At 42.8% G+C, this 25526-nt stretch overlaps 2 protein-coding genes across 4 annotated transcripts in view; one reads left to right on the plus strand and one right to left on the minus strand.

The window, feature by feature from the left end:
- Positions 1 to 1889: 1889 nt before the first annotated feature.
- On the minus strand, positions 1890 to 5494 carry LOC122231748 (translation initiation factor IF-2-like). Its single transcript, XM_042960056.1, has 2 exons — positions 4738 to 5494; positions 1890 to 2759 (listed from the first exon to the last, which is right to left on the minus strand). Exons 1-2 carry the CDS (start codon positions 5492 to 5494, stop codon positions 2440 to 2442), a joined length of 1077 nt encoding a protein of 358 aa, XP_042815990.1. The 3' UTR covers positions 1890 to 2439.
- Positions 5290 to 25526, plus strand: part of ERO1B (endoplasmic reticulum oxidoreductase 1 beta) — a 62613-nt gene continuing 42376 nt past the window's right edge. For all 3 annotated transcript variants that reach the window (XM_042961173.1, XM_042961171.1, XM_042961172.1), the window contains exons 1-3: positions 5290 to 5594; positions 15430 to 15549; positions 21489 to 21572. In XM_042961173.1, coding sequence (XP_042817107.1) covers positions 5493 to 5594; positions 15430 to 15549; positions 21489 to 21572 — 306 coding nt within the window. In that variant the 5' untranslated portion in view covers positions 5290 to 5492. The remainder of the gene's footprint in view (positions 5595 to 15429; positions 15550 to 21488; positions 21573 to 25526) is intronic.

Here is a 25526-nt window from a genome sequence, read left to right on the forward strand (position 1 = left end):
TAAAAAAAAACCTTAGAGCCATTCTTGATAAATTAGTAAATTTTTATACATGGCAACTTGATAAGGGGACTTCTTTGATAAATTATTTTGTATAGTGAAGAATCACTCTAATTTAGTCGTATGATAAATTCAGGGAAGTCTGAGAAAAGCAACACAGACCAGGAGCGTGAGATTTCAAGACATTTTAAAAAAAGAACCTGAAAACTGGGGGAAAGATTCTCTCGAGTAATTGCAAAGTTATCTTTAAAATAACTGAACATTTTCTCTGGGTTTTCTGATTGTTTTACAATCCAGTGACAATTGCAGCATGGTAAAAATTGGTAGTATTTTGTAGGAAATTGTAGTTGATTTTATTAGATAGCAGAATAGAGAGTGAATCCCTGGGATCATGAAAGAAAGGAGAAGCGTAAATGACCCATTTCATTCTTGGGGGACGAGGAGACTCCTAAGAAAGAAATTTAGGTTGGTGGCTCAACCTGTTTCTGTGGGTGACTGTGGACAGTTGCAAACAATGAGAACCCCGCTGGGATTCCAACCCTAAGAGGTATCAGGTAAGAGGTACTTATGGTGCTTTGCATAGTATATGCCATGCTCCTCTTTTTTTGTGTTTTAGAAAAGAGCACAGAGTTTATGTGTAACATTGTGAATGCAAGATGGCCATTCCGCTCAAGTAGAAGATCATCCTTGGAGACTGTGTATCTATGAGGGATGATCAAAAGCCCCTAGATGGAACAAAGGGGAATAATACAAAATGGAAACCAGCAAGTATGTGATTCTGTTAAGGCCAAATGGAATCCAAATCTGAACCAAGATGTTGGCAAATGAGAGAGAATGATGCACAGGAGGTTAGGATCCTACACGATAAGAACCAGATTCTGTTAGGGGTCGGGGATGGAGAAGAGGGGCTGGCAGGGCAGTGGTGGGGGAGGAAGTGTGAATGTGATCCTTGGAAAAGAAGCAGCAGCACAAAGCCAGGATGAAGCAACTGGCTGGACTCGATATACCTACTTGATTGAACTAAGGAAAAAGCAACCGAATTTGGAAAAACGAAACTTCTTGAGGTTCCAGTGGCTAGGGGGAACAGACTGACAGGAAGGAAGAGCTCAGTCAGTGCCAATGCAGAAACACACTTCTAGCGGCCACTTATGACCACCTATGACCTTCTCTGCTTTTCCCTCCCTGCCATCACCATTTCCATGACCTTGTCCCCCTCTACTTCCCGTAATGTTCATTTTCACATCATAAGAACATGCTCAGTGTTAGCCCTTCTGTGACGTGCCCTAGACCCTATGTGGAGTGGACTGGAGTAGCAGCTGGAATAAAGTCACACAGTCCCTTGGGGCGCCTGGGTGGCGCAGTCGGTTAAGCGTCCGACTTCAGCCAGGTCACGGTCTCGCGGTCCGTGGGTTCGAGCCCCGCGTCAGGCTCTGGGCTGATGGCTCGGAGCCTGGAGCCTGGAGCCTGTTTCTGATTCTGTGTCTCCCTCTCTCTCTGACCCTCCCCCGTTCATGCTCTCTCTCTGTCCCAAAAATAAATAAAAAACGTTGAAAAAATTAAAAAAAAAAAAGTCACACAGTCGCAATATGCAGGCCAGTTACATAGGACTTTGTGATTATGTGCAGTCTTTTGCATCATAGAAATTAGGTGGGAGAGTGAAATTGGCAGAATCCTGATTCTGGTTTTCTCAATTATTTACATTTAGGAGATTTTCCCTCTGATTGCATTACATATTAACTTTTAGCATAACGCCATGTGTTTGTTACATAAAAGAAGGTTTTATCCAAACTGCATATATCTCCGTGCAAACTCCTTTAGAAGTGGAAATAATTCCAACTTACTCCAGTTTATCAGCTTTAATGCTGTTAAGTGAAAATGCTTGAGAGTGTCACAGCTGAGTAAATATTAAAGAAAAACAGTGAATGCTTTAGGTAGGTAACTAATAACAGGCCACAGGCTGGCCAAGGTCTTTCATTTTAATTACTTTTAATCCCTATTACTTGTCAGAAGAAAAGGGGAAGAAATTCCCTCAGTAAAATTGAGAAATCCTATCATCACCCCAAAATTCCCTTTATAACTAAGTTGCAGGTGGAAATCTACTTTCAAAACAAAATTGCCGTGGCAGGTTGTTAATACACCAGTACAAATACACTTGTTTAAACACAACAGATTGCCACTACTCAGCAGGTTTGTTAACCACAATTCAGCTTGCCATCAGAAGTGAAAATTATTGATGTTATTAAATTTCCACCCCATTACCTTGGCTTTTATTTAGAACCATTCATCAACGATTTCCTTCATTAGAAGTCACAAGTTAACCCAGCCAAAAAATCATCAAAGAAACACAATACATTTGATGGTATCTTGGAAGCCTGAAGACAGTGCAGTGTTGCTAACTCCCAAAGTCTCTTAAGTGTTACAGTAATCTGTTCAAGACCAGTCTCAAGCCATTGCTTCAACCACCACGAGTAAAGACATTTCAAATAATGCTTGAGGAAAAACCAAAATGCTTGAAGTAACGGATTTCCAGTAATTGGTCTCAACCAATCCTCTGACAAGTCCATTACTCTCCTCTGTCTTTTCGATAGTGCCCAAATACACCTCTGTTTGAGCACATGTAATCCCTTGCCTTAATGAAAGGCTGCCCGTTTCATCTTCCTGGCTTCTCCAGGAATATTCCTGTCCAATGAAGCTACTTCCCAGCTGTCCACAGGAAACGTTTAGGGGCACCCATCCAGGATTGGTTCTGAGACAGATGTCTTCTAAAATAAATTGAGATCGTAAGTAATATCAACCAAATAACAAATGTGTATCAATTACTGTTCATGCAAACTGACATAGCCCCTAAAGAGAATATAGTATAAAAAGATAGAGTCCTCTGAAACTTTACACTCTAGACACCTATAATATGCATATACACTGGAAAAGCTAACCCTAATACAGAGCGGGCAGACTGTTAGAGTTAAATGAATGTCATGGGTAGGAACTGCAATAGGAATCTGGATGACCCACTCTAGACTTTGGGATGACATAATTAGGCCATCCTCTCAGAGAGGAGAGAGGTATGGAGCGGAGAGGAGGGGAGAGAAAACAAAGAGATAAGAGGGACGGGGAATCATTTGTATTTGAGAGCAAAATGGAAAAAATCTGCGATGAATAGAAACTTGGTTTTGTGCATGTTGTCAATGTGACTACATTTCAAGTACCAATATTCTGAATAAGACTAATCTTGACTTGGGGCGCCTAAGTGACTCAGTCGGTTAAGCGTCCGACTCTTGATCTCAGCTCAGGTCTTGATATCAGGGTCGTGAGTTCAAGCCCCACATTGGGGCGTTGGGGTCCACGCTGGATATGGAGCCTACTTAAACAACAACAACCAAAAGAACCATTCATCTTGACTTAAGCCCATTATGACACTACTCATTGAAAACCTGCAGCACACAGAACAATTATTATTAATTATATTAATAATATCAATAATTAATATTAATAATAACATCAACATTAATATAATTAATTATTGTTATTAATTATCGCAATATAATTAATAATAATTGCTTCAGATTCTGTATCTCCCTCTCTGCCCCTCCCCGTTGGCGCTTTGTCTCTCTCTCTCAAAAATAAACATTATATTTTTTTTTGAAAGAAGGACCCTGCTCTTGGTTTAATGACCTAATATCACTGTCTTGAAATTCTTACCACGTTTTGAACCAGGACCCTGCATTTTCGTTTTGCACTAGGCTCCACAAATTATGAAAATGCTCAGAAAGGTATAACACACTGTGTTGACTGCTTAAGGTCCCCAAAGATGTGTGCACACCCTAATCCCCAAAGCTGTGAGTGTATTACCTTATAGGCCAAAAAGGACTTTGAAGAAGTGATTAAGAATTTTAAGGGCTGGCACCCACCCATCCACCTGCCCAATAAACAAGCTCTCAAAAAAAATTGAGATGGGGAGATTACCCTGGATTATCTGGGTGGGCCCCATGTAATCACAGGGGTCTTTATCAGAGGGAGGCAGAAGAGTTAGGGTCAGCAAGAGAAGGCATGTGACAATGGAAGCGGAGGGAGTGAAATGTGATAATGTGGGGGCACAGTCATGACCTGAGGAATGCAGGTGGCTTTTAGAGGCTGGAATGGGCGAGGAAACATATTGCCCCCTAAAGCCTTTAGAAGAAATGCAGCCTGGCTGATATAATTTGGGGTTCCGGTCTTCGGAAGCTTAGGTCACTAAATTTATGCTAATTTGTTATAGAAGCGGTGGGAAAGTAATAAACACTACATAAATGTATGGTGTTGCATTACTAATTCTCTAGAAATCAAGGCTATTAATAAAACGAGTAGCAGCCATCATTTATTGAACACTTCTTTGTGCTAGGCACCCTACTAAGCCCTTTATGTATGTAATCTATGTAATCTTACGTAATCCTAGAATATCTGAGGTGGGTATTATTGTCTTCACTTACAGATGAACAAATTGAGGCTCACAGAGGTTACGTAACTTGTCTAAAGACACATAACAAACTAGGATGTTTCAGAGCGGGGAATTGAACCCGCTCTGTATCACTTCCAGTTCTTCTATGCTTATAGCCCCGTTCCAATACATCATTATAAACGATTGGGTTTGTTCCCATTCTTCAACGTGCATTGTGTTTCTCTCATCAGAGGAGAGGGAGTGGGCCGGGGAAGAGAGGACATCCACGTCCGGGGCGTATAAAATAAAAGAGGAGCCGAAGTCACCTCTCCAAGTAGCAGGTGGAGGTGGCTGATTCTTATAAGGCACTTGCAGTAGATGTGAAGCCACAGAACACTGAATGAACCAAGAAAACGCTTCGGCTCGAAAGTCGAAGATCCTGCACCACTGGTTCCTCATTTGCTTAGGTAGCGGGCGGATCCCGAAGCCTGGCTGCTGTGCGATGTTAAGGAGCAACCGTAAGGGGCGGGGCGGGGCGGGGCGGGGCGGCCCCCCCTCCCCCCGGTTTCCAGGAGCAACCGCCCGGGGAGGGGGAGAGGAGACGGCGGCCGGCCGGGAGGAGCGCTCCCCGCGCCACCTCCTCTTGTTTTGGAGGCCCTCGTGGTCCTGCCTCATTGGCCGCCGTGGAGCCCAAGGCCCCGGGGAGGCGGAGCGGCCTCCGCAGTTGTAGTTCCCGGGTTCTCGCGGCCCCCTGCCCCGCCTTCCGGCAGGAGGCCCCCTCGCGGCCGCGCGAGACCACAACTCCCACAAGGCCCCGCGCTCGGAGGGGGCGTGGCCGGGGCGAAGGGGAAGCCGGGGGCGGGGCCGCCTAGGGGATGAAGTGGGGGCGCTCGGCTCTTCAGCCTCACTCGCAGCTGCCGGGAGCTGGGGAGAGCGGCCCCCTCCTCGGGACGGGCGTGCGGACCTCTGACCCTGGAGCCTCTTAGCCGCCGGGAGCCGTCCCCTTGGGTCGTCGCCCGGGCCGCCCGCCGTTCCCCGGCCCCGAGGGGCCCGGCCGGCCGCGGCGGGGGGAGAGGTCAGCATGAGCCGGGGGCCCCGGCGGGCCGGCGCCGGGCAGGGGGCGGCGGCCGCAGTGCAGCTGCTGGTCACCCTGAGCTTCCTCCCGAGCGTCGTCGAGGCCCAGGTGAGCCCGAGTGATGGCGGGGCGGGGACGCCGGCCGAACGCCCGCGGCGGTGGCGAACGGGCCGGGGCTGGGGCTCCGGGAGAGGGCCGGCGCCGGACCCCGAGGGGGATTTCTGGCGAGCGGAAAGGGGCCGGGGTCTGGAACCGAACCGTCACGTCCAGGAAACGTCCGCGAGCCGCGTGCCGTGTGCGGGGGATGGCGACGCTCGCGGGGTGATGGCAGCAAAAAGAGGAAGATGGTGACGGTCCCCTGAGGTGTTTTCGTTTTCCTTTTCTGATTTTTTTTTTTTAAGCGGCTGGGAGTGTGGCGGGAGAGGAGACGGGAATGAAAACGTCATCCGCGGTTTGGGGGGGAGACAACACGCGTAGAAACGGTGAAGCCCTCCCGTCCCTCCCAGGAGGGAGGGGAGGTGGACCCCGCGCCCCGCAGAAGTGGGGTGCATAGGGAGGGGACGGGACTCACCAACTTGCTTGAACTTCTGGGGCTCTCTAAGCCCCTCGGCTGCTACCCTCGCTCTGGCATCTTTCCTTGGGACTGCTGTATTTCCACCCAACTTGTGGCATCTCCGGATGAGCCCAAGCAAGAGACGTGGGGGGGGGGGGGGGGGAGCTGGCCTTTGCAGGTCTGTGAGCAGCGAGGTGATGGCAGGAGGGTGGGCTAGAGTTGAGGGGCTGCCTTTGTGAAACAGTGTTACTACAGACGTGTTGTCAACACGCCGGACGTGGGAAGGTTAGCTGACCACACAGCCTTGTGCCTGGAGAGCGGTGCTGACTGCTTTTCTACAGAAGGTTCTGAATAGACTGCCAGGTGCAGCCGCGCCTCGTCTGCACCTGCTGCAAAGTGGCAAAACTGCTAAGAGAGAGAGAGAGAGAGAGGAAGGAACCGTGTCTCAGGTGGCTCGATAATGAGGGGAGATGTCATTGTAGGCAATTAATACTCACTGCTGAGAAAAACCGAAGCTGTGAGCGGAGCCGTGTAAACATGTTTTTCTGACGGTTCGCACGCTGTTTTCAGGGCGTTAGGGTGTCCTGCACTCAGTCCCAGAATGCCCGAATAGCCTGTTTTGTTCGCGTTTGGGTATTTTTTTCAAATGAATGATGTGCTAAAAATAAAAGGGGGCAGACTTGGTTTTGGTATTGGTGAGCGTGTTAAAATGCAGATTCTCTGGCCCTGCCGCCGCCACATGTTCTGATTTAGTGGATCCGGATGTGCCCCAGGGATCAGCAATTTTAAATGAGCCGTGTAAGTAGCTGTAATGCAATTATCCTGTGAGCTACCTTTTGAACCCCACCTAGAAAACACCGAAGTAGCGGAAATCTGGGTGGGAGTATCTACTATATTAATAAAAAGTAAATTCCCCAAATTACCTTTAGCAAAATTATTTTCTAATCACTGGTTGGGTGATTGTTTTTGAGTGGCATGTACATTTAGATATTTTTCTAAAATGGGATTCTTGTCGTTTTTCCTTTTTATGCCTTATATTAATTGTATACGTTGCCATCAATCTAGAAGCTTCATTTTAGTCATCTTTATCTGCTAGTTACATGTGTTAATGTTTTATAATTGCACGTTACACATGCAATTTATTAAGGTAAAATTTTTATTTTATTGTATTTAAATGAATATATGTCATTTCATCATGTCCAAATGAATACCTGTAGTTTAAAAATTAAAGATTTGTGCATATTCAAAGTAGCATTGTTCCAAACAGTCCTCCAAAGTGGATACGTTTGGTTTTTGTTTCCAGTGGTACTTTCTAATATAGAAGTTGGAGCACATTTTAGATAGTACTTTAATCTCTAACACGTTTAAATATACATTATCTCATTTTATTGGATACTTCTCAGAAGTGGGGCTATTGAGGTAACTGAAGTTCAAAAAGCTTACATGACTAATACCACACTTGTTAAGTGAACAAGGTTGAACTGGGCCCCTCGTAGGCCCCGTTTTCTTCTGTGCAGTACATCTCTGTATGCCTGCTTCTTGGGGGTATAGAAATCTGAGGGAGACCCAGGAAAATAAAAAAAGTGCAACTAAGATAGTTCTTTCTTGGTGGGGGGTGGGGGGGAGGAAGCCCAATAAAGCATAAAGGGAAGAATTCGATTTAAAAAAGAAAACACCTGGGGCGCCTGGGTGGCTCAGTCGGCTAAGCGTCCGACTTCAACTCAGGTCACGGTCTCGCAGTTCGTGGGTTCGAGCCCCGCGTCAGGCTCTGTGCTGACAGCTCAGAGCCTGGAGCCTGTTTCAGATTCTGTGTCTCCTTCTCTCTCTGACTCTCCCCCGTTCATGCTCTATCTCTCTCTGTTTCAAAAATAAATAAAAACGTTAAAAAAAAATTTTTTTTTTAAAAAAAGAAAACACCTCCATTTAAAAGAAATCATTTAAGGAGAGGACTATATCGACTACGTCTCCTTGCAATGAAAGCATAAAGTTATTTTTGAACCCTTAAAATGATAGGCATTTGTATATCTCATACTCCGTTTTCTTATAAATTAAATGCGAATGGGCTTTGTAGTCTGGAAGGCACTAGAAACTAAAGACCTTGTGCATACAAATGATATGACAAGTTAATCTTCCTGTAAAGAAGTAATTTTAGTCAGATGTATTTTTAAATCTTTCTAAATGCATTTCTGAGGTGGCATGAAATCAAAGAATACATAGAGCTCCCCAGCCCCCAGTGGAAAGTCAGATCTTCAGACTCAAACAGTGCTGCTCCAGTCCATGACCCTGAGGATTTCCCCCAAACCCTGAAGACCCTGAGTTTCTGCTTTAATTGCTCCTTGGTGTGGAATGGACAAGAAATGAGGGTTGTGTGCCCAAAGAGAGGAAACTAAAAGACCCCATCATAAAGCTTGAACACCAAAGAGCTACGGCCTCAACATGAGAAATGAATCCTACCAGGAATAAGGGGAGAGTAAGAAACTTGCCAGGGAAGGGGAGGGGGGGAAACTCCCTCGAGAATTTGTAACCATGAACTTGTTCCTATAAAGGTTTGCAGGCCAAATTCATGCCACCTATGCTGGGAAAAGCTTCAAGTGGAAAATTTGATTTATAGCAGACCCAGGTTGGTATGCCCCCAGCTTACTGGTAAAAGCAAATGTCCATCCCCTCTGGAGGAATTTATTTTCAACCCAAACCCTAAAGAAGTCTTCAAGAGCCTGTGCCAAGGAGAATAAGCAGCTAATAGTCAAAAATCACAAAACACAAGGCACCGTGAATGAGATAATGGAAATATAGCCTATAGAAAAAGACCTGTGATAACCTTAGATTCTGAAAATATCAGACATAATTTAAACACATGAGACATAGTGAATTTAAATACAAAAGGGTGGGGGGCAAAGATAGGGACACTGACCTGAAACTGTGAAAAGTTACCAAGAGATTTTAAAGAATGATCAAAAAGATTAAAACAGTGTGATAGGATTTCTAGAGATGAAATTAAAAACTCCATGGATGGATTAAATAGCTGATTATATCCAGCAGAAGAAATGATTCCTGAATCAGGCAACCATTTTATGTCTTTTTCTAATCCTCTGATACTTTTCCTTTTTTTAAATTTTTTTTTAACGTTTGTCTATTTTTGAGAGACAGAGACAGAGGGAGACACAGAATCCGAAGCAGGCTCCAGGCTCTGAGCTGTCGGCACAGAGCCGGATGCAGGGCCTTGAACTCAGAGACCCCAAGATCATGACCTGAGCTGAAGTTGGGTGCTTGACTGACTGAGCCACCCAGGTGCCCCACTTTTCCTTTTCTTCGTTTCATACTTCACACTAACAATGTAATCCATATTTGTGCACCCATTTGTCTCTGTACCCTGACATTTTGCCTTCCAATGGATTACCATAGATGAACTGTGAACTCTTATCAAAAGCCAATCCCTCTCATATATTAGGTCCCAGTTCCTTCTTTCAAGATCGTGTTTTGAGCAAATCTTTTTTCTCTCCTGGATCATTAATTTTTCCTTGTCTGATGGATTGTTACTGTCATCCTAAAACATACTGTTAATTCTATTTTAAAGTTCTGTCTTGACCCACCCATCTTTTCTGGCTCTGCTCCCTTTTTCTGTTCCCCTTTATGGAAAAACTCCTCAAAGGAATTACCTTTATTCGTCCTATTCTGGTCCTCTCGCCAGCCTATTCCAGTCGGACTTTTGCCCCTACCTCTCCGAAACTGTTCTTGTCAAGGTCATCAATGTCTGTCTTGTCACTAAAGCCAATAGTTTTTAAACCTTAGCTTTACCTATAGACAGCATTTTTTTCCCCACAGCTCATGGCTTACTCTCCTTGAAATACCTTATTTCTTTGGGCTTTCAGGATACTGTACTTTTCTGATTTTCTTCCTTTCTTTTAGGCTAGCTGTACTAGTGTCCTTTGCTTACTTCTCCTCTGCTACCACTGACCGCTAGTTATTTCAGCCTCAGGTTTCAGGTCGTGTACTCTTTCCCTTCTCTATCTTGGTTCTCTCATTCGGTTTCTCAGCTTTAAATACCACCTATATAACTGATTGTCAAAATCTCCAGAACAGGATTCTCAGCTTTAGATCTGGATAGGCGGGGCACCCGAGTGGCTCATTTGCTTGAGCGTCCCACTTTTGATCTTGGCTCAGGTCATGATCTCACGGTTAGTGGGATGGAGCCCCTCACTGGGCTCAGTGCTGACAGTGTGGAGCCTGCTTGGGATTCTCTCTCTGCCTCTCTCTCTCTGTTCCTCCCCTGCTCTGTTCTCTTCTCTCTCAAAAATAAATACTAAAAAAGGAAAAACCTTGGAATTTCCAGAATAATCGGAATGCCTTTTGTTATTTATAATGAGCCTCTTTTAATCACACCTATTTATCCTAATGGGAACCCCTAGATCACCTCAGGGTGGTACTGATCATCAGACACGCCAAGTGATTAGAGCATTGGAATTTTAGCCCCACCCATGACCACTGGGACGGGGAGAGGGATGCTGGAGACAGAGCTCCGTAAAAGCTCTTGGGGCGTCTGGGTGGCTCATTCAGGTGAGCGTGTGACTCCGCTCAGGTCATGACCTCACAGTTCCTGAGTTCGAGCCCTGAGTCGGGCTCTGTGCTGACAGCTCAGAGCCTAGAGCCTGCTTCAGAATCTGCCTCCCTCTCTCTCTGCCCCTCTCCTGCTAGCACTCTCTCAAAAATAAACATAAAAAAATTTTGAAAAATATAAAAGCTCTTAAAACAAGATGGTTGAGCTTCCAGGTGGGCAAAACATAGACTTTCTGGGAGGGTGGCTCAGAGGCATGGAAGCCCTGAACTTGCACTCCCAGTAGCTTTCCCTCTGCACCTATTCCATTTGGTGCTTCCTGAGTTGTATCTTAACAATAAACCAGTAGATGTAAGGTAAGTGTTTCTCTGGTTCTATATGCCATTGCAAATTACTGAACTTGAGAGTCATTGGAACCCCCAGTTCATAGCCGGTCAGTCAGACGTACAGGTGGCCTGGAGCTTGGCGGTGATACCTAAAGTGGGGATCGTGGTGTGTGACTGAACCCCTAATCTGTGAGGTCTGCTCTAACTCCAGATAGCATCAGAACTGAATTGGGCGCCCAGTTCGCGTTGGAGAGTGGGAGAATTGGTTGGTGTGAGAAAACGCCAGGTTCCAGTAAAGGCCAGAGTCTTAAAATGGTCTCCTATTTCTCCTTTTTACATACGACATAGTCCTTGTCCTATTTCCTCAGGAACTTCAGGTGAGCATACTGCCTCAGGGCATTGAGCTTTGTATTCCCAGTGCTGGGCATGCGTGCCTCCACGCTCCCACATAGCACACCCCCCACATAGCGCGGCTTGTTCTTTTCCCCCTTGAAGTATTACCAAAATTTGCCAAAATTTCACTGAGACCTTTTTAAATTATACTTTCTAAAATAGGAGCTCAGTTCTGCACTGATGGTCTCCATTCCCTAGTTTTCCTGTCCCTTTATTACCATCTGGAAGCCCCTGGAGGGCAGAGATTTTTGCCTTTTTTTTTTTTTTTCCTTCTACTTCTGCATCCTCAGCACTTAGAACAGTGCAAGGCTCATGTTAGGTAGGTCCTCAAATAGGTTGAATGAGGGGCGCCTGGGTGGTTCAGTCGGTTAAACGTCCGACTTCGGCTCAGGTCACGATCTCGCGGTCCGTGAGTTCGAGCCCCGCGTCGGGCTCTGGGCTGATGGCTCAGAGCCTGGAGCCTGCTCCGATTCTGTGTCTCCCTCTCTCTCTGCCCCTCCCCCGTTCATGCTCTGTCTCTCTCTGTCTCAAAAATAAATAAAAACGTTAAAAAAAAATTAAAAAAAAATAGGTTGAATGAATGAATGAATGAGTGAATAAATGAAGGAAAAATAAATGCAAATTCAGAATGAAGCCCAGAAAAATAATGGGATAGTAGATTTTAAAGAGAGCTTATGAGACACGGTCTAATTTGTGTGATTGGAGTTCCAGAAGAATGTAATAGAGTGGGGAAAGCGGTACTGATTCCTGCAGGTCAGTATGAAAAAGACAACCCAGTAAAAAAATGAGAAAAAGGGGCATCCGGGTGGCTCAGTTGGTTAAGCGTCCGACTCTCTGTTTTGGCTCAGGTCATGATCTCATGGTTTGTGGGTTCAAGCCCTGCATTGAGCTTCGTGCCGGCAGTGTGGAGCCTGCTTAGGATTCTCTCTCTCTCCTTCTCTTTCTGCCCTTCCCCAGCTCTCTCTCTCTCTCAAAATAAATGAACTTTAAAAAATCTTTAAAAAAAGAAAAATGAGAAAGGACAAACAGGTATTTCACACAAGGAGCAATTACAAATGTCTTCTAAAACATTATACCTCATTAGTACAAAAATCAGATACCCTTTCGTTCTTACTAGATTGGCAAAAATAAAAACAATATCCAATATTGGTAAGGAGATAATTCAGCAGTAATTCCATCTGCTGTTGGATAGGGTTGTAAATTGGTAACCTATTTTGAAAATAAGCTATAGTAATTCCACTTTAAGCATATAAGCTGGAGAAACTCTTATACATATACGTAACGAGATCATGGCAAACCTTTGTGTAGCATTATTTAGCTAAATCTGGAAACAACCTACATATGTTTTGTATTAGTTTCCTGTTACTGCTCTAACGAATTACCACGAACTTAGTGGCTTAACGTGGGTTTCACAGGGACAAAATCAAGGCTGCCTTTTTTTTTTTTTTTTTGGAGGCTCTAGGGGAGAATCATTCCTTGCCTTTTCCAAGCTTCTAGAGGCTGCAGTGCTTCTGGCATGTGGCCTCTTCTATCTTAGAAGCCAGTAGTGTAATATCTTCCAGTGTCTCTCTGACTCACACTCTTGTCTTCCTCTTTCAAGGTTCTTAGAATTGAGTCCACCCAAATAATCCAGTATAATCTTACCATCTCAGGATCCTTAACTTAATCATGTCTGCAAAGTCCCTTCCACCGCATACAATAACAGATTTACAGGTTTTAGGAATTAGGGTATGGATATCTTTGGGGGGCATCATTCTGCCTACCTTATGGGTCAACAGTAGAACAAATACATTATGATATTTTCATGTAATGTAACATTTACAGCAGGGAAAATGAATGAGCTACTATAAAACTCATTATTTTGGGTAGATGTCAAAATGTTAGCAAAAGAAGTATGTTACAACATAATTCCCACAGTAGATTCCATTAATATTAAAGTTCAAAAATGAGCTCTTAAGTATATTGCTTCAGGATATATATCACATGTGATGAAATTACAAAGAAAAATAACAAAAACAAGATATTCTACCTCCGTGAGGAGGAAGATGAATGTAATTACAAAGGGACTTAAAAAAATAGCTGTATTTGTATTTTTTAAAAAATTTTGGTGATATACAGGTTTTTGTCTTAGTAGTTGTCTTTAAGAGTTAGAAGTAGGTACGTGACAATTTTGTATACCTTACCCCAACCCCTACCACAATTAAAACATCTTTAAAAAATAAACTGTGGTCGGGGCGCCTGGGTGGCGCAGTCGGTTAAGCGTCCGACTTCAGCCAGGTCACGATCTCGCGGTCCGTGAGTTCGAGCCCCGCGTCAGGCTCTGGGCTGATGGCTCGGAGCCTGGAGCCTGTTTCCGATTCTGTGTCTCCCTCTCTCTGCCCCTCCCCCGTTCATGCTCTGTCTCTCTCTGCACCAAAAATAAATTTAAAAAAAAGTTGAAAAAAAAAATTAAAAAAAAAAATAAACTGTGGTGGTTTACTAACTAAAAATAAACAATTTAAGAAAAATTTATACGAAAGAGAAATGTCTGGAGAAAATATTTTTAAAACATAGAAAGCTTTTGGTTCTTATTTCTACCACCACCCCCCATCCCTATTACTTAGAATTTGAGGTTTTATAAATAGTAAGCTTGAGAAATGGAATGAATTTCAGTAGAGTTGGTGACAGGATCTTAGTAACTAGGATAGTAAAGCATATGGAATTCTAGAGCTAAAATTCTTGTTAATGATCCTTTGTTCTTTAAAGAGAATGTACCTCTGACTCTTTATGTTGTAGAGAGTTTGGAGACTTATTTACAGCCCTAGGGGCAAAGCCTGAGAAAGAAACAACTGGGGTGTTCTGGTTTCCAGGTTCTGGTCATTCTTTGCATAGATTCCTCCAGTGGATCATGTGAATGACCTTTAAAAGACTGGGTCCCCTTTTTGTTTTTAAATTTTAATTTCAATTGAGATAATTGTAGGTTCCATGCAGTTGTAAGCAATAATACAAAGAAATGCCACCTACAATTCATCTAGTTTTCCCCAATGGTAACATTTTATAAACGTACAGTGCAGTATTATCACCAGGACATTGGCACTGATTCAGTCTGCTGGTCTTCAGATTCCCCCTTGTCTCATTTGTGTGTGTATGTATTCTTTTCACTTTTATCACGTTTAGGTTTGTGTATCCACCACCATGGTCAAGATACTGAATAATTTGATCACCACGGGGATCCTTCCTCTTGCCCTTTTATAACCACACTTGACCTCCTTTTCAACCTATGCCCCCACTCCGCCTCCTTCCCTCCTCCAGTCTTTAACCTGGCAACCAATAACCTGTTCTCCATTTCCAAAACATAAAAATGAAACCACATAGTATGTAACCTTTTGGGGTTGGCTTTTTTCACTCAGCCTGATTCCCTGAAGATTCATCCAAGACGTGGATGTCAGTGAGTCCCATTTTTAAATTTAGCGGAAGAATGTTTTATGGAAGTTTTGGATTCTGAACTCCCTTTGTAAATATCAGTTTCTGTTGCATTAATGGATACTTTGAGTAGTGGATAAAGCATGTATTTTTAAGTGTGATTGACTTAGGACTAAGTCTCATTGCTACTTGGGAAAAATTATTTTAACCGTGCTCAGCCTTGATTTTCTTAGGTGTAAAATGAGGATAATACCTATTTCATAGAATATTTTTTTTAAAAAAGAGGTAACATGTAATGTTCTTATCATCATGCCTATCATATAAGTGTTCCATAAATGGCAGTGGAAAAGAAAGATAAGGCTACTACAGCAATATTCTTACAGTCTGTGACTTCTAGGTTAATCTTGGAAGAAATGGCTTTAGCATTCCAAATACTTGTTGGAATTTATGTATGTTTCATATATTTCTCTTTAGGCATTAAACATTAATGCTTAGTTCTTCAGAATAGGTGTATCTGATCCTTCTATTGTGTCTTAATTGGCCATAGTAAAAAGTAAATGATTGCTTTAGTGTTTTATATCTCAGTCAATGAAGACTTGTTACCTTGAATTAACAAATTATCTCTTTTATATAATATTACAGATTTGTTAAGGTTGGAATATCAGTAATGCACATATTTAAAGTTTTATGTTTGTGTATATATTTTCCACCCCACAGGTCACCGGAGTCCTGGATGATTGCTTGTGTGATATTGATAGCATTGATAACTTTAACACCTTCAAAATCTTCCCCAAAATAAAAAAATTGCAAGAGAGAGACTACTTCCGTTATTACAAGGTACAGTTACAATTTTTGATTCCATTCGTAGCAAAGGTTTTTACACAGCCGTCTACAGATGTGACTTTTATGACCCTTTTGAAAGCCCATTTTGACTCTTCTCAGCACCCTCTGTGTGTTTTATCGTTGGAATGTATTAAGTATTGTGGTGAAACCTGATAGTCTTTTTGAACACAAAGAATCTGAACCCTCTTGCTGTGTCTGGGGGATTCGTCATCTTTCAAGTTTTGTTTTTGAGACAGAGACTTGTTCCACGGAAGCTCAAAATGCCAGACTTCCTTGGTCAGCCTTCCTTGTGACGTTGCCTCCTCCATCTAGACACCGACCCAGGTTCTCTGCTGTGCTGATGGCAGTGGCCTGTGTTAGCATTGTTAGCTGTACAAAGTACCCCTGCGGCAGACATTCACCAGAAGGGCTGGCCCCCAGGCTGAGGGTACAAGCACCATTCATAGTAAAACTGCAGAATCGGTTCTTAAACCTAATAGTCGTCTCCAAGTATAACCATAACAACTTAAAGGGAGGAGAAATGAGGCAACATTCAAAAGAACGGTATTTTAAATTTAAGAACGATATTTTAGAAGCTGCTGTTCTGCTTAGCCTATGCTCTTGTGCTCATAAGTTCTCTGATTTTCATTTTTAGTTTATTTTAAAAATTGAGCATGATTTTACACTTTTTTTAAATCCTTATCCTACATAGGCTATCTTAGTCTTTAAATATTTTTGAGGATAAAAAAATTTAGAGGAGGAACTAATGGCCATTCTTTTTATGGTACCACCAAAATCTTGAATCAATTTCCCATATTTTTGCAACACTTTGTACAGGTGTCAAATTTCTGGCAGAACACTTCTATAAGTGTCTAATTGACCAAAAGAGGGAAAGACACTTTGGTTAGCAATCCTATTTGCGTAAATATAAGGGAAGTGATTGTTTCTTAAAGGAATATTAGAGGATGTTACAGAAGAAGGAAAAATGAAAGTTGGACAGGCAGAAAGAACAATGTTCTAAAAAAACGTTCTACCCAATTTAACAAAATTGCTCCATGTGTAATGGGAACATACTCCTGTTCTCCCAAGGGAGGGTCATGCAGTAATCTAGTTAATGGATTTATCTCCATGGCAAGGATAGCAGTGATACCCACTCCTTTTCTAGTTCTGTCAACCTATGAATTAAACTAAAGGGACATTTAATCACCACAGTATCCTGTACGTTCACCAGTGGCAGAAAGGAAAGCGAAGAGAAGAGGTGAACTGTAAACATGCACATACCTACTGGTGATTGAGCACACAAGGGTGTACAGGTTGAGGCACCAGTCTGCCCCTGTCGACTGGTCAGCTGGCTGTTGTAGTTGGTGTTTACAATTTCTTGTACTATCCATTCCATTCCTTTAGTCATGGAGTATTTATTGAATGATTATTCTGTGGGAGGCCCTATTCTAAGTGCTGTGGATACAATAGTGAATAACACAAAGACTCTGACTTCATGAAGCTTTTATTCTGATTAGGAAGGCAAACAATCAACAATGAAATATAATTTCATATGGTTATATGGTAAGTGCTATGGAGAAAAATAAAGTAGGAGATACAGAGTGATTAATGGGGTGGGGATGGTAGGTAGCTTTATCTTTGACGAGGATGACCAGGAAAGGAAGGTATTCCTACTGTGCCATTTGAGTGAAGACCTACGTGACGTGAAAGCCATGACGAGATATGGGGAAAGAACATTCCAGGGAAGGGGAGAAGAACTGCAGGTGTAAAGGTCTAGAGTGTTTGAGGAATAAGAAGACAGGGATAGGCTGGAGCAAAGTGAGTGAGATGGAGAGTTGGAAAAGTGGGTAGGGGCCAGATTAAAAAAAAAAATTAGAAGGCCCTATTCACCACATAAGGATGTTGAATTTTAGTGTAGGTGTGATCAGTTTCTGGAGGGATTTGTACAAAATAGACTAAGGGTGTGAGACAGGAAATAGAGAAAAACCACATAGGAGGCTTCTGCAGATGGAAGGTAACGGGTTTGGAATAGGGCAGTAGCCTTGGAAGAGGTGAAAAGTTGAGCAAATGAGCATTATATCTAAGAGGTAACACCAAAAACTTGTCTGATGGTGTGAATGTAAGCTCTGAGGGTAGAGGTGAAATCAAAGATAATGCTGAGTTGTGAGCATACTACAAAACAGTATGTCCTGACCAAGTTCATCTTATTCTAAGAATGCAAGGACAAGGCTTTTAGGTCTTTAACACAATTAAACACACATTCTTGATTTTTTTAAAAATAGGAATGATGGATACTTCCTAAACATGAACATTTTAATCCTAACATGAGCATTGCCAACCTCTTACTTGCTGGGAAATAATAGAGGAGTTCACACTTAGGTGAGGGACCAAGACAGAGGCACCCATATCTCCTTTACTGTTGGAGGGATTAGTATATCACAACAGCTAGAGGATAAACATTTTTAAAGAATAAGGAAAACGGTCTCCTTTTATAAATGACAGAAGTATACTAGAAAACTCAAGTAACAAAATGAACAAAAGTGATAAGACATGCATTAAGCTCGCAGGCTATAAAGTTAATGTACAAAAATCAATATCTTCATAAATACAAACAACAACAAGTTAGAGGATATGATGGAAAAGAAATCCCCATTTACATAAGCAGTGAAAAAAGGTGAAATATATAGGAGTGAGTCAAAAAATGTGCAAGACCTAGAGGAGGAAGCCTCAAAACCCTACTGGGAGACCCAAAAGTAGGCTTCAAGAAATGGACAGGTGTGTCTATAGCTCAAGAGGTTGGTTCTCTCCATGTTGGCGTATACTTTCAGTGTGATCCTAGTAAAAGGACCAATATTTTTTTCCTGGAGCTGGACAAGTCGTTGCAGCCTCAGTTCTCTGGGCAGCAGGTGAGACCGTGGTTGGTGTGCAAGAGGTTACTGAGGGACTGCTCGTGGAAGTGACGGCTCAGGGAAGGACCGGGCGGAAGGGAGGCGAAGCTCTGGGAGTCCGCCTCTGTGGAAACCTCAGGTGACCCTCTGGAAGCCCTGGAGACGGGATGGCCCTCCAGAACTCTCCCCCCTTGCCAGAGAGACCTAGGCCTCTGCAGCCCTCCATCAGTCATTTGCAGGCCGCCGTTGGAAGGAGTGGTGTGACCTTGTGCTAAGTGGCTGTCTTCGGCTGAGGCCAGCTGCCTGCAATGTTTTTGGAAGCCCGGGGTAATAAGCCCTTCCTGAAGGATGACGTTAGCAGCATGTTCCAATGTCCACCACAGTCCACTCCTTGCTCTGTGTTACTAGTTTTCTGTTGCTGCATGACAGATTAGTCTACAATGTAGCAACTTAGGGGGCGCCTGGGTGGCTAAGTTGGTTAAGCACTGGACCTCAGCTCAGGTCGTGATCTCGCCGCTCCCGAGTTTGAGCCCCACATTGGGTTCTGTGCTGACAGCTCAGAGCCTGGAGCCTGTTTCAGATTCTGTGTCTCCCTCTCTCTGCTGCTCCCCTGCTTGTGCTCTGTCTCTCTCAAAAATAAATAAAAATTAAAAAAAAAAACAACATTTTTTTAAATGTTTAAAATGTAGCAACATAAAGCAGCAAACTGAGAAGGTGGGATTTGGGGAAGACCTAAAGAGAGTAGGAGAGCAAGCCATGTCGATATCTGGAGGGAGCACACTCCGTGCAGAGGGACCAGTGGGAGCAAAGGCCCTGACACTACAGTGTGCCTCCTGTTTTGAGGAACAACCCGGGAGCCAGTGAATAAGGGGCAGAGAGCAGACGGACAGGCCACGTAAGGCATTCCTGACCGTTACAGGGACTTGGGTTTTGAACTAACCCAATTTTTAGAAGTATTGGATGTGGAGTGAGAAAGTAGTCAAGAGTGATGCTGGGATTTTGGCCCGAGAATCTAGAGTAATGGGGTTGCTGTTTTCTGAGATGGCAAGAAGAATGTCCTGTGGACAGATCCAAGAGGCATTGGATGCATAAGCCAGGAGTTCAGGGAACCTGCAGTTCCCAAAAGAGGTTGTCTTCGGACATCCCAAACCCTCTGCCTGGAAGTCTCTTTCTGTAGGAAACCTGTATCCGAGTCCTCCCCATTTTACATGTAACTGAAGGGAGGCCTCCCCTGATTAACTCCACAGTCAGAGCTGACCTCGCTCTCCTTGTGTCACCAGTTCCACGTGTTTTTGCCTCTTCCTCTGTGACGTAGGTGTTATTCACTTCATTTAACGGCTATTGATTGAGCTGTCTATTAAGTATCCCAGGCACTGGGGATAGAATAATGAAGAAGGCGAAATCTCAGTCCTTACAATGGGAGATGCAGGCAATAAGTAAATCAGAAATAGGTAGTGGTGAGTGCTAGAAAAGAATAAGAACAGGGTGTAGGGTGCTTACTGAGTGCTGCTTTGGAGAGTCTGGTCAGGGAAACTCTTTGCCGAGGTGGTATCTGAGAGAGCCCCGGCCGAGGTGAGGGGAGCAGGCCGTGAGACCTGGAGGAGCAACAGGCCAGGCAAAGAGGAGCCACTGTAGAGGCCTGGAGACCAGGCGCTGGGTATGTTCCAGGCCGGAGGGGGTATGTTCCAGGCAGGAGGGCCAGCGTGGCTGGAGGTGCACAGGAGACCAGGTGAGGGAGGGCCTAGTGGCGCTTGCTACAGAGCTGGGATTCCTTCTGAAGGTGCCGGGAAGCCACAGGAAGGTGTTGAGCAGGGATTGGTACCGTCTGAATTACGTTTCAGAGGGATCGCTGTGGCTGCTGTATAGTAGAAGCAGGGAGCATGGGGTAGTCCTGGGATTCCCCTCCCTCCCTCCCTCTCTCTCTCAAAATAAATAAAATTAAAAAAAAAAAAAAACAGTGGAGGTGGTGGGAAGAAGTGGATAATGAATTGTGCATGGAGGAGGCAGAGGGAAGAAACAAGAATAAAACTTTGATTTTTGGCTCAGGCAATCCATCTGGCAGTCCTGTTGAATCACTTTCTGTTAAGTTCAAGATAAGAAAATCCAGAGTTTTTAACAACATGGTTAAAATGGTCCGTCCCTGGGGCGCCTGGGTGTCTCAGTCGGTTGGGCGTCCGATTTCGGCTCAGGTCATGATCTCGCAGTCCATTGAGTTCGAGCCCCGCATCGGGCTCTGTGCTGACAGCTCAGAGCCTGGAGCCTGTTTCCGATTCTGTCTGTTTCTCTCTTTCTCCACCCCTCCCGTGCCCATGCATTATCTCTCTCTGTCTCAAAAATAAATAAACGTAAAAAAAAAAAAATTTTTTTTTAATTTATAAAAATAAAACGGTCCATTCCTTTCCTATGTCTGCACTCATTCTCCCACTAAAAGTTGGTTAAACTGTTTTGTTTTGTTTTGTTTTCCAGTTCCCACAACTGTTCAAGCTCTGTCACCTTATCCAAATGCACAATTTCTCCAACTTTGATCCATCCTGAGATATTACCTCCTCAGAGGCTGCCATCCACCAGCCCCATTATTTTCCATTGTGAAACTCTGGATTTTTGTTTGTAATTAAACATTCATTCCCTCCAGTAGATTATCAGTTCCAGGGGGAAAGTGCTTTTTGTGTCTCTTTTTGCCCCAGAACCTCCATGGTGCCAGACAGATAGTGGGTGCTCGGTGCACGTTTAGGTGGCTGGGCGCATGAGCGAATCCTCATGGGTAAGGTAACGGCATGGTGCCGACAGTTGTGAAAATGCTTTCCAGGGTCTGCAGATGAGCAGTGTGCTTGGACTCTATTCCTTTTGGGAAGTGTCAGAGGACTAATAACAGTTATTTTTTACATTAATATTACACCTGGGTGTCTGAAAACCTGCAGTCATTTAAGATTCTGAACTCTATAGATGACATGGGAGAGGAAGCTTTTTCTTCTTACTCACCAGCATGTCATTGGCGCCCACACAGTGACACTTAGCATGCGGACTGTGACACTTCTATCCTAATGTTAATCCAATCTCTCTCTCAAGGTTAATCTGAAGCGACCATGTCCTTTCTGGGCAGAAGATGGCCATTGTTCAATAAAAGACTGCCATGTGGAGCCCTGTCCAGAGGTAAAATAAATTTAAAAAATATGAATAAGGAAAACATTGCTTCCTCTTGGGCTTTTAGACAAACATGAACTTTATATTTTATTGATGGATTTAGACCTGTCATCAAATTCATAAACTGTTAGATCTCTCCTTTTTAAGTATTTTTATTTTATTTATTTATTTTGAGAGAGCGTGCAGGGGAGGGACAGGGAGGGGGAGAGAGAGAGAATCCTGGGCAGGCTCCACACTCAGCACCGAGTCCATCGTGGGGCTTAATCTCACAACCCTGGGATCATGACCTGAGCTGAAATCAAGAGTTGGATGCTTAATTGAGCCACCCAGGTGCCCCTAGCTCTCTCCTTTTTACTGAGATTATTAAAGATTTTATACTCATTACCAAAATGGGTTTGAAGACGCTTGTATCCAGTGGTATTGATGATTGGATATGGAAGTAAAGTATGATTCTAAAACAGATGGAAAATCAGGGGCCTGTTCTAGGATTGGATCTACAATGTCTGACGCTTATTTCATGCTTTATTGGATGTGCATCTTGTATCATAAGAAAAGTAATGCTACCAGGGGCGCCTGGGTGGCTCAGTTGGCTGAGCGTCTGACTCTTGATTTCAGCTCAGGTCATGATCCCAGGGTCATGGGATCCAGCCACGTGTTGGGCTCTGTGCTGAGCGTGGAGCCTGCTTAAGATTCTGTCTCCATCTCTCTCCTCCCCCTGCCCCTCTCCTTGTCTTGTACTTTCTCTCTCTCTCTCTCTCTCTCTCTCTCCCTCCCTCCCTCCCTCCCTCCTTCTCCCTCTCCCTCTCAAATAAAAAGAAAAGTAATGCTACTGGACCTTCAATTTTACATTTAGAGTGGGAATTACCATGGGTAAAGTGGGAGAATCTCAGGCTTGGTATCAGGTTTGCACTTGGTCTTGTTATATTAAAAAAAAAAATAGCTATACTTATATTTTAGACTTCATTTTTTGGCATCTAGCACAATTAATTCTTTTTTTTTTTTGAATGTATGAAATTTCTTGTCAAATTGGTTTCTATACAACACCCAGTGCCCATCCCAAAAGATGCCCTCTTCAATGCCCATCACCTACCCTTCCCTCCCCCCCCCCCCACCCCCCCATCAGCCCTCAGTTTGTTCTTATTTTTTAAGACTCTCTTATGCTTTGGCTGTCTCCCCCACTCTAACCTCTCTCTCTCTCTCTCTTTTTTTTTTTTCCTTCCCCTCCCCCTATGGGTTCCTGTTAAGTTTCTCAGGATCCACATAAGAGTGAAAACATATGGTATCTGTCTTTCTCTGTATGGTTTATTTCACTTAGCATAACACTCTCCAGTTCCTTCCAGGTGCTACAAAGGGCCATTATTTCATTCTTTCTCATTGCCACATAGTACTCCATTGTGTATATAAACCACAATTTCTTTATCCATTCATCAGTTGATACAATTAATTCTTAAACAGTAATTAGTTATGAGCTATATTTTCATTCACTTTTTTCTTTTCTTACCTAATCAGTCTATAGTTTGTTACCCTTAAAAATGGGGGGGGGGGAGGGGGAGCCTTATCTGAATCAACGTCCTTCCTAAAGGGACAATTTTAAAAAATTCTAATTTTCCTTTAAGAATAAAATGTTTTAACTTTTTAGTTTGAAATAATTTCAGACCTACAGAAAAATTGCAAGAATAATAACAGCAGTCCTCATATACTTTTTATTCAGATTCCCTAAATGTTCATCATGTTTGCTTCATTATTCTCTCTATACACATATGTTAATATTTTCTGAAGCATTTGGGTCTAAGTTACCAACATGGTGATCTTTTACCTCTAAATACTTGAGTGTGTATTTCCTTAAAAACAAGATTATTCTCTTACCTAACCACAACATAATTAACAAAATCAGGAAATTAACATTAATTATAATACTGATGTCTAATCTGTAGACCTTGCAGCTGACTTAATAATGTGCTATATAGCTAAAAAACAAAGTGTGAAAACATAGTGTTGTGTTCATTTCAGGTATACAAAATAGTGATTCAATAGTTCCATACATTACTTAGTGCTCATCAAGATAGTCTACTCTTAATCTGCTTTGTCTATTTCAGCCCCTCCCCCCCACCTCCCTTCTGGTAACCATCAGTTTGTTCTCTATAGTTAAGAGTTTGTTTTTTGGTTTGTCTCTCTCTTTTTTGTTTTTTTGTGTTTTTGTTTTGCTTTCGTAAATTCCACACGTGAGTGAAGTCATATGGTAATTGTCTTTCTCTGACTGGCTTATTTCCTTTAGCATTATACTCTCCAGATCCATCCATGTTGTTGCCAAGTGGCAAGATTTCATTCTTTTTTATGGCTGAATAATATTCCTTCGTATGTATATGCTTCATCTTTTTCCAGTCATCTACCGATGGACACTTGGGCTGCTTCCGTAGTTTGTTTATTGTAAATCATGCTGGAATAACCTAGGGGTGCATATATCCCTTCAAATTAGTGTTTTTATAGTCTTTGCATAAATACCTCCTGGTGCAATTGCTGGATTGTAGGGTAGTTCTATTTTTGATTTTTCAAGGAACCTGCATGCTGTCTCCCAACAGTGGCTGCACCAGTTTGCATTCCCACCAATAGTGCACAAGGGTTCTTTTTTTTCCACATCCTCGCCAACACCTGTTACTTGAGTTTTTGAGTTTAACCATTCTAAAAGGTGTGAGGTGCTATCTCATTGTGGTTTTGACTTGCCTTTCCCTGATAATGAGTGATGCTGAACATCTTTTCATGTGTTTGTTGGCCATCTGGATGTCTTCTTTGGAGGAATGTCTGGGATTATTTGGGGGTTTTTTTTGGTGTTGGGTTGTATAAGTTCTTTATATAATTTGGTAACCTTTCATCAGATATGTCACTTGGAAATGTCTTCTCCCAATCAGTAGTCTGTCTTTTAGTTTTGTTGGTTGTTTCCTTTGCTGTGCAGAAGGTTTTTATTTTTATGTAGCCCCTAATAGCTTATTTTTGCTTTTGTTTCACTTGCCTCAGGAGACATGTCTAGAAAGATACTGTTATGGCCAATGTCAGAAAAAGTACTACCTGTGCTCGTCTAGGATTTTTATGGTTTCAGGTCTCACACTTAGGTCCTTAATCCATTTTGAGTTTTTGTGCACAGTGTTAAGTGGCCCAGTTTCCTTCTTTTGCATGTAGCTGTGCAGTTTTTCCAATACCATTGTTGAAGAGACTGTCTCTTCCCCATTGCATCTTCTTGGCTCCTTTGTCAAAGATTAATTGACAATAACATCGTGGGTTTATTTTTGTGCTTTTTATTCTGTTCTGTTGATCTGTGTGTCTATTTTTGTATAAGTACCATATTGTTTTGATTACCATAGATTTGTAATGTGACTTGAAATCTGGAGTAGCTCCAGTTTTGATTTTCTTTTTCAAGATTGCTTGGCTGTTCTGGGGCTTTTGTGGTTCCATGCAAATTTTAGGATTATTTTTTCTAGTTCTATGAAAAATGCTATTAGTATTTTGATAGGAATTGCATTAAATATGTAGGTTGCTTTTAACATTTTAACAATATTTGTTCTTCCAATCCATGAACGTAGAATGTCTTTCCACTTCTTTGTGTCATCTTCAGTTTCTTTCATCAGTGTTTTATAGTTTTCAGAATATGGGTCCTTCACCTCTTTGCTTAAGTTTATTCCTAGCTATTATTTTTGGTGCAGTTGTAAATGGTATTGTTTTCACAGTTTCTCTTTCTGTTGTTTCCTTATTAGTGTATACAAATGCAACAGATTTTTGTACATTGACTTTATGTTCTGAAACTTTATTGAATTAATTTTTCAGGTCTAGTAGTTTTTTGGTGGAGTCTTTACAGTTTCTGTATATAGTGTCATGTCATCTGCTGATAGTGAAAGTTTGACTTCTTCCTTACCAGCTTGAGTACCCTTTATTCCTTTTTGTTGTCTGGTTACTGTTGCTAGGACTTCCATT

This window comes from Panthera tigris, chromosome D2 (genome assembly GCF_018350195.1).
Source record: "Panthera tigris isolate Pti1 chromosome D2, P.tigris_Pti1_mat1.1, whole genome shotgun sequence".
In the NCBI taxonomy this organism is placed as follows: Eukaryota; Metazoa; Chordata; class Mammalia; order Carnivora; family Felidae; genus Panthera; species Panthera tigris.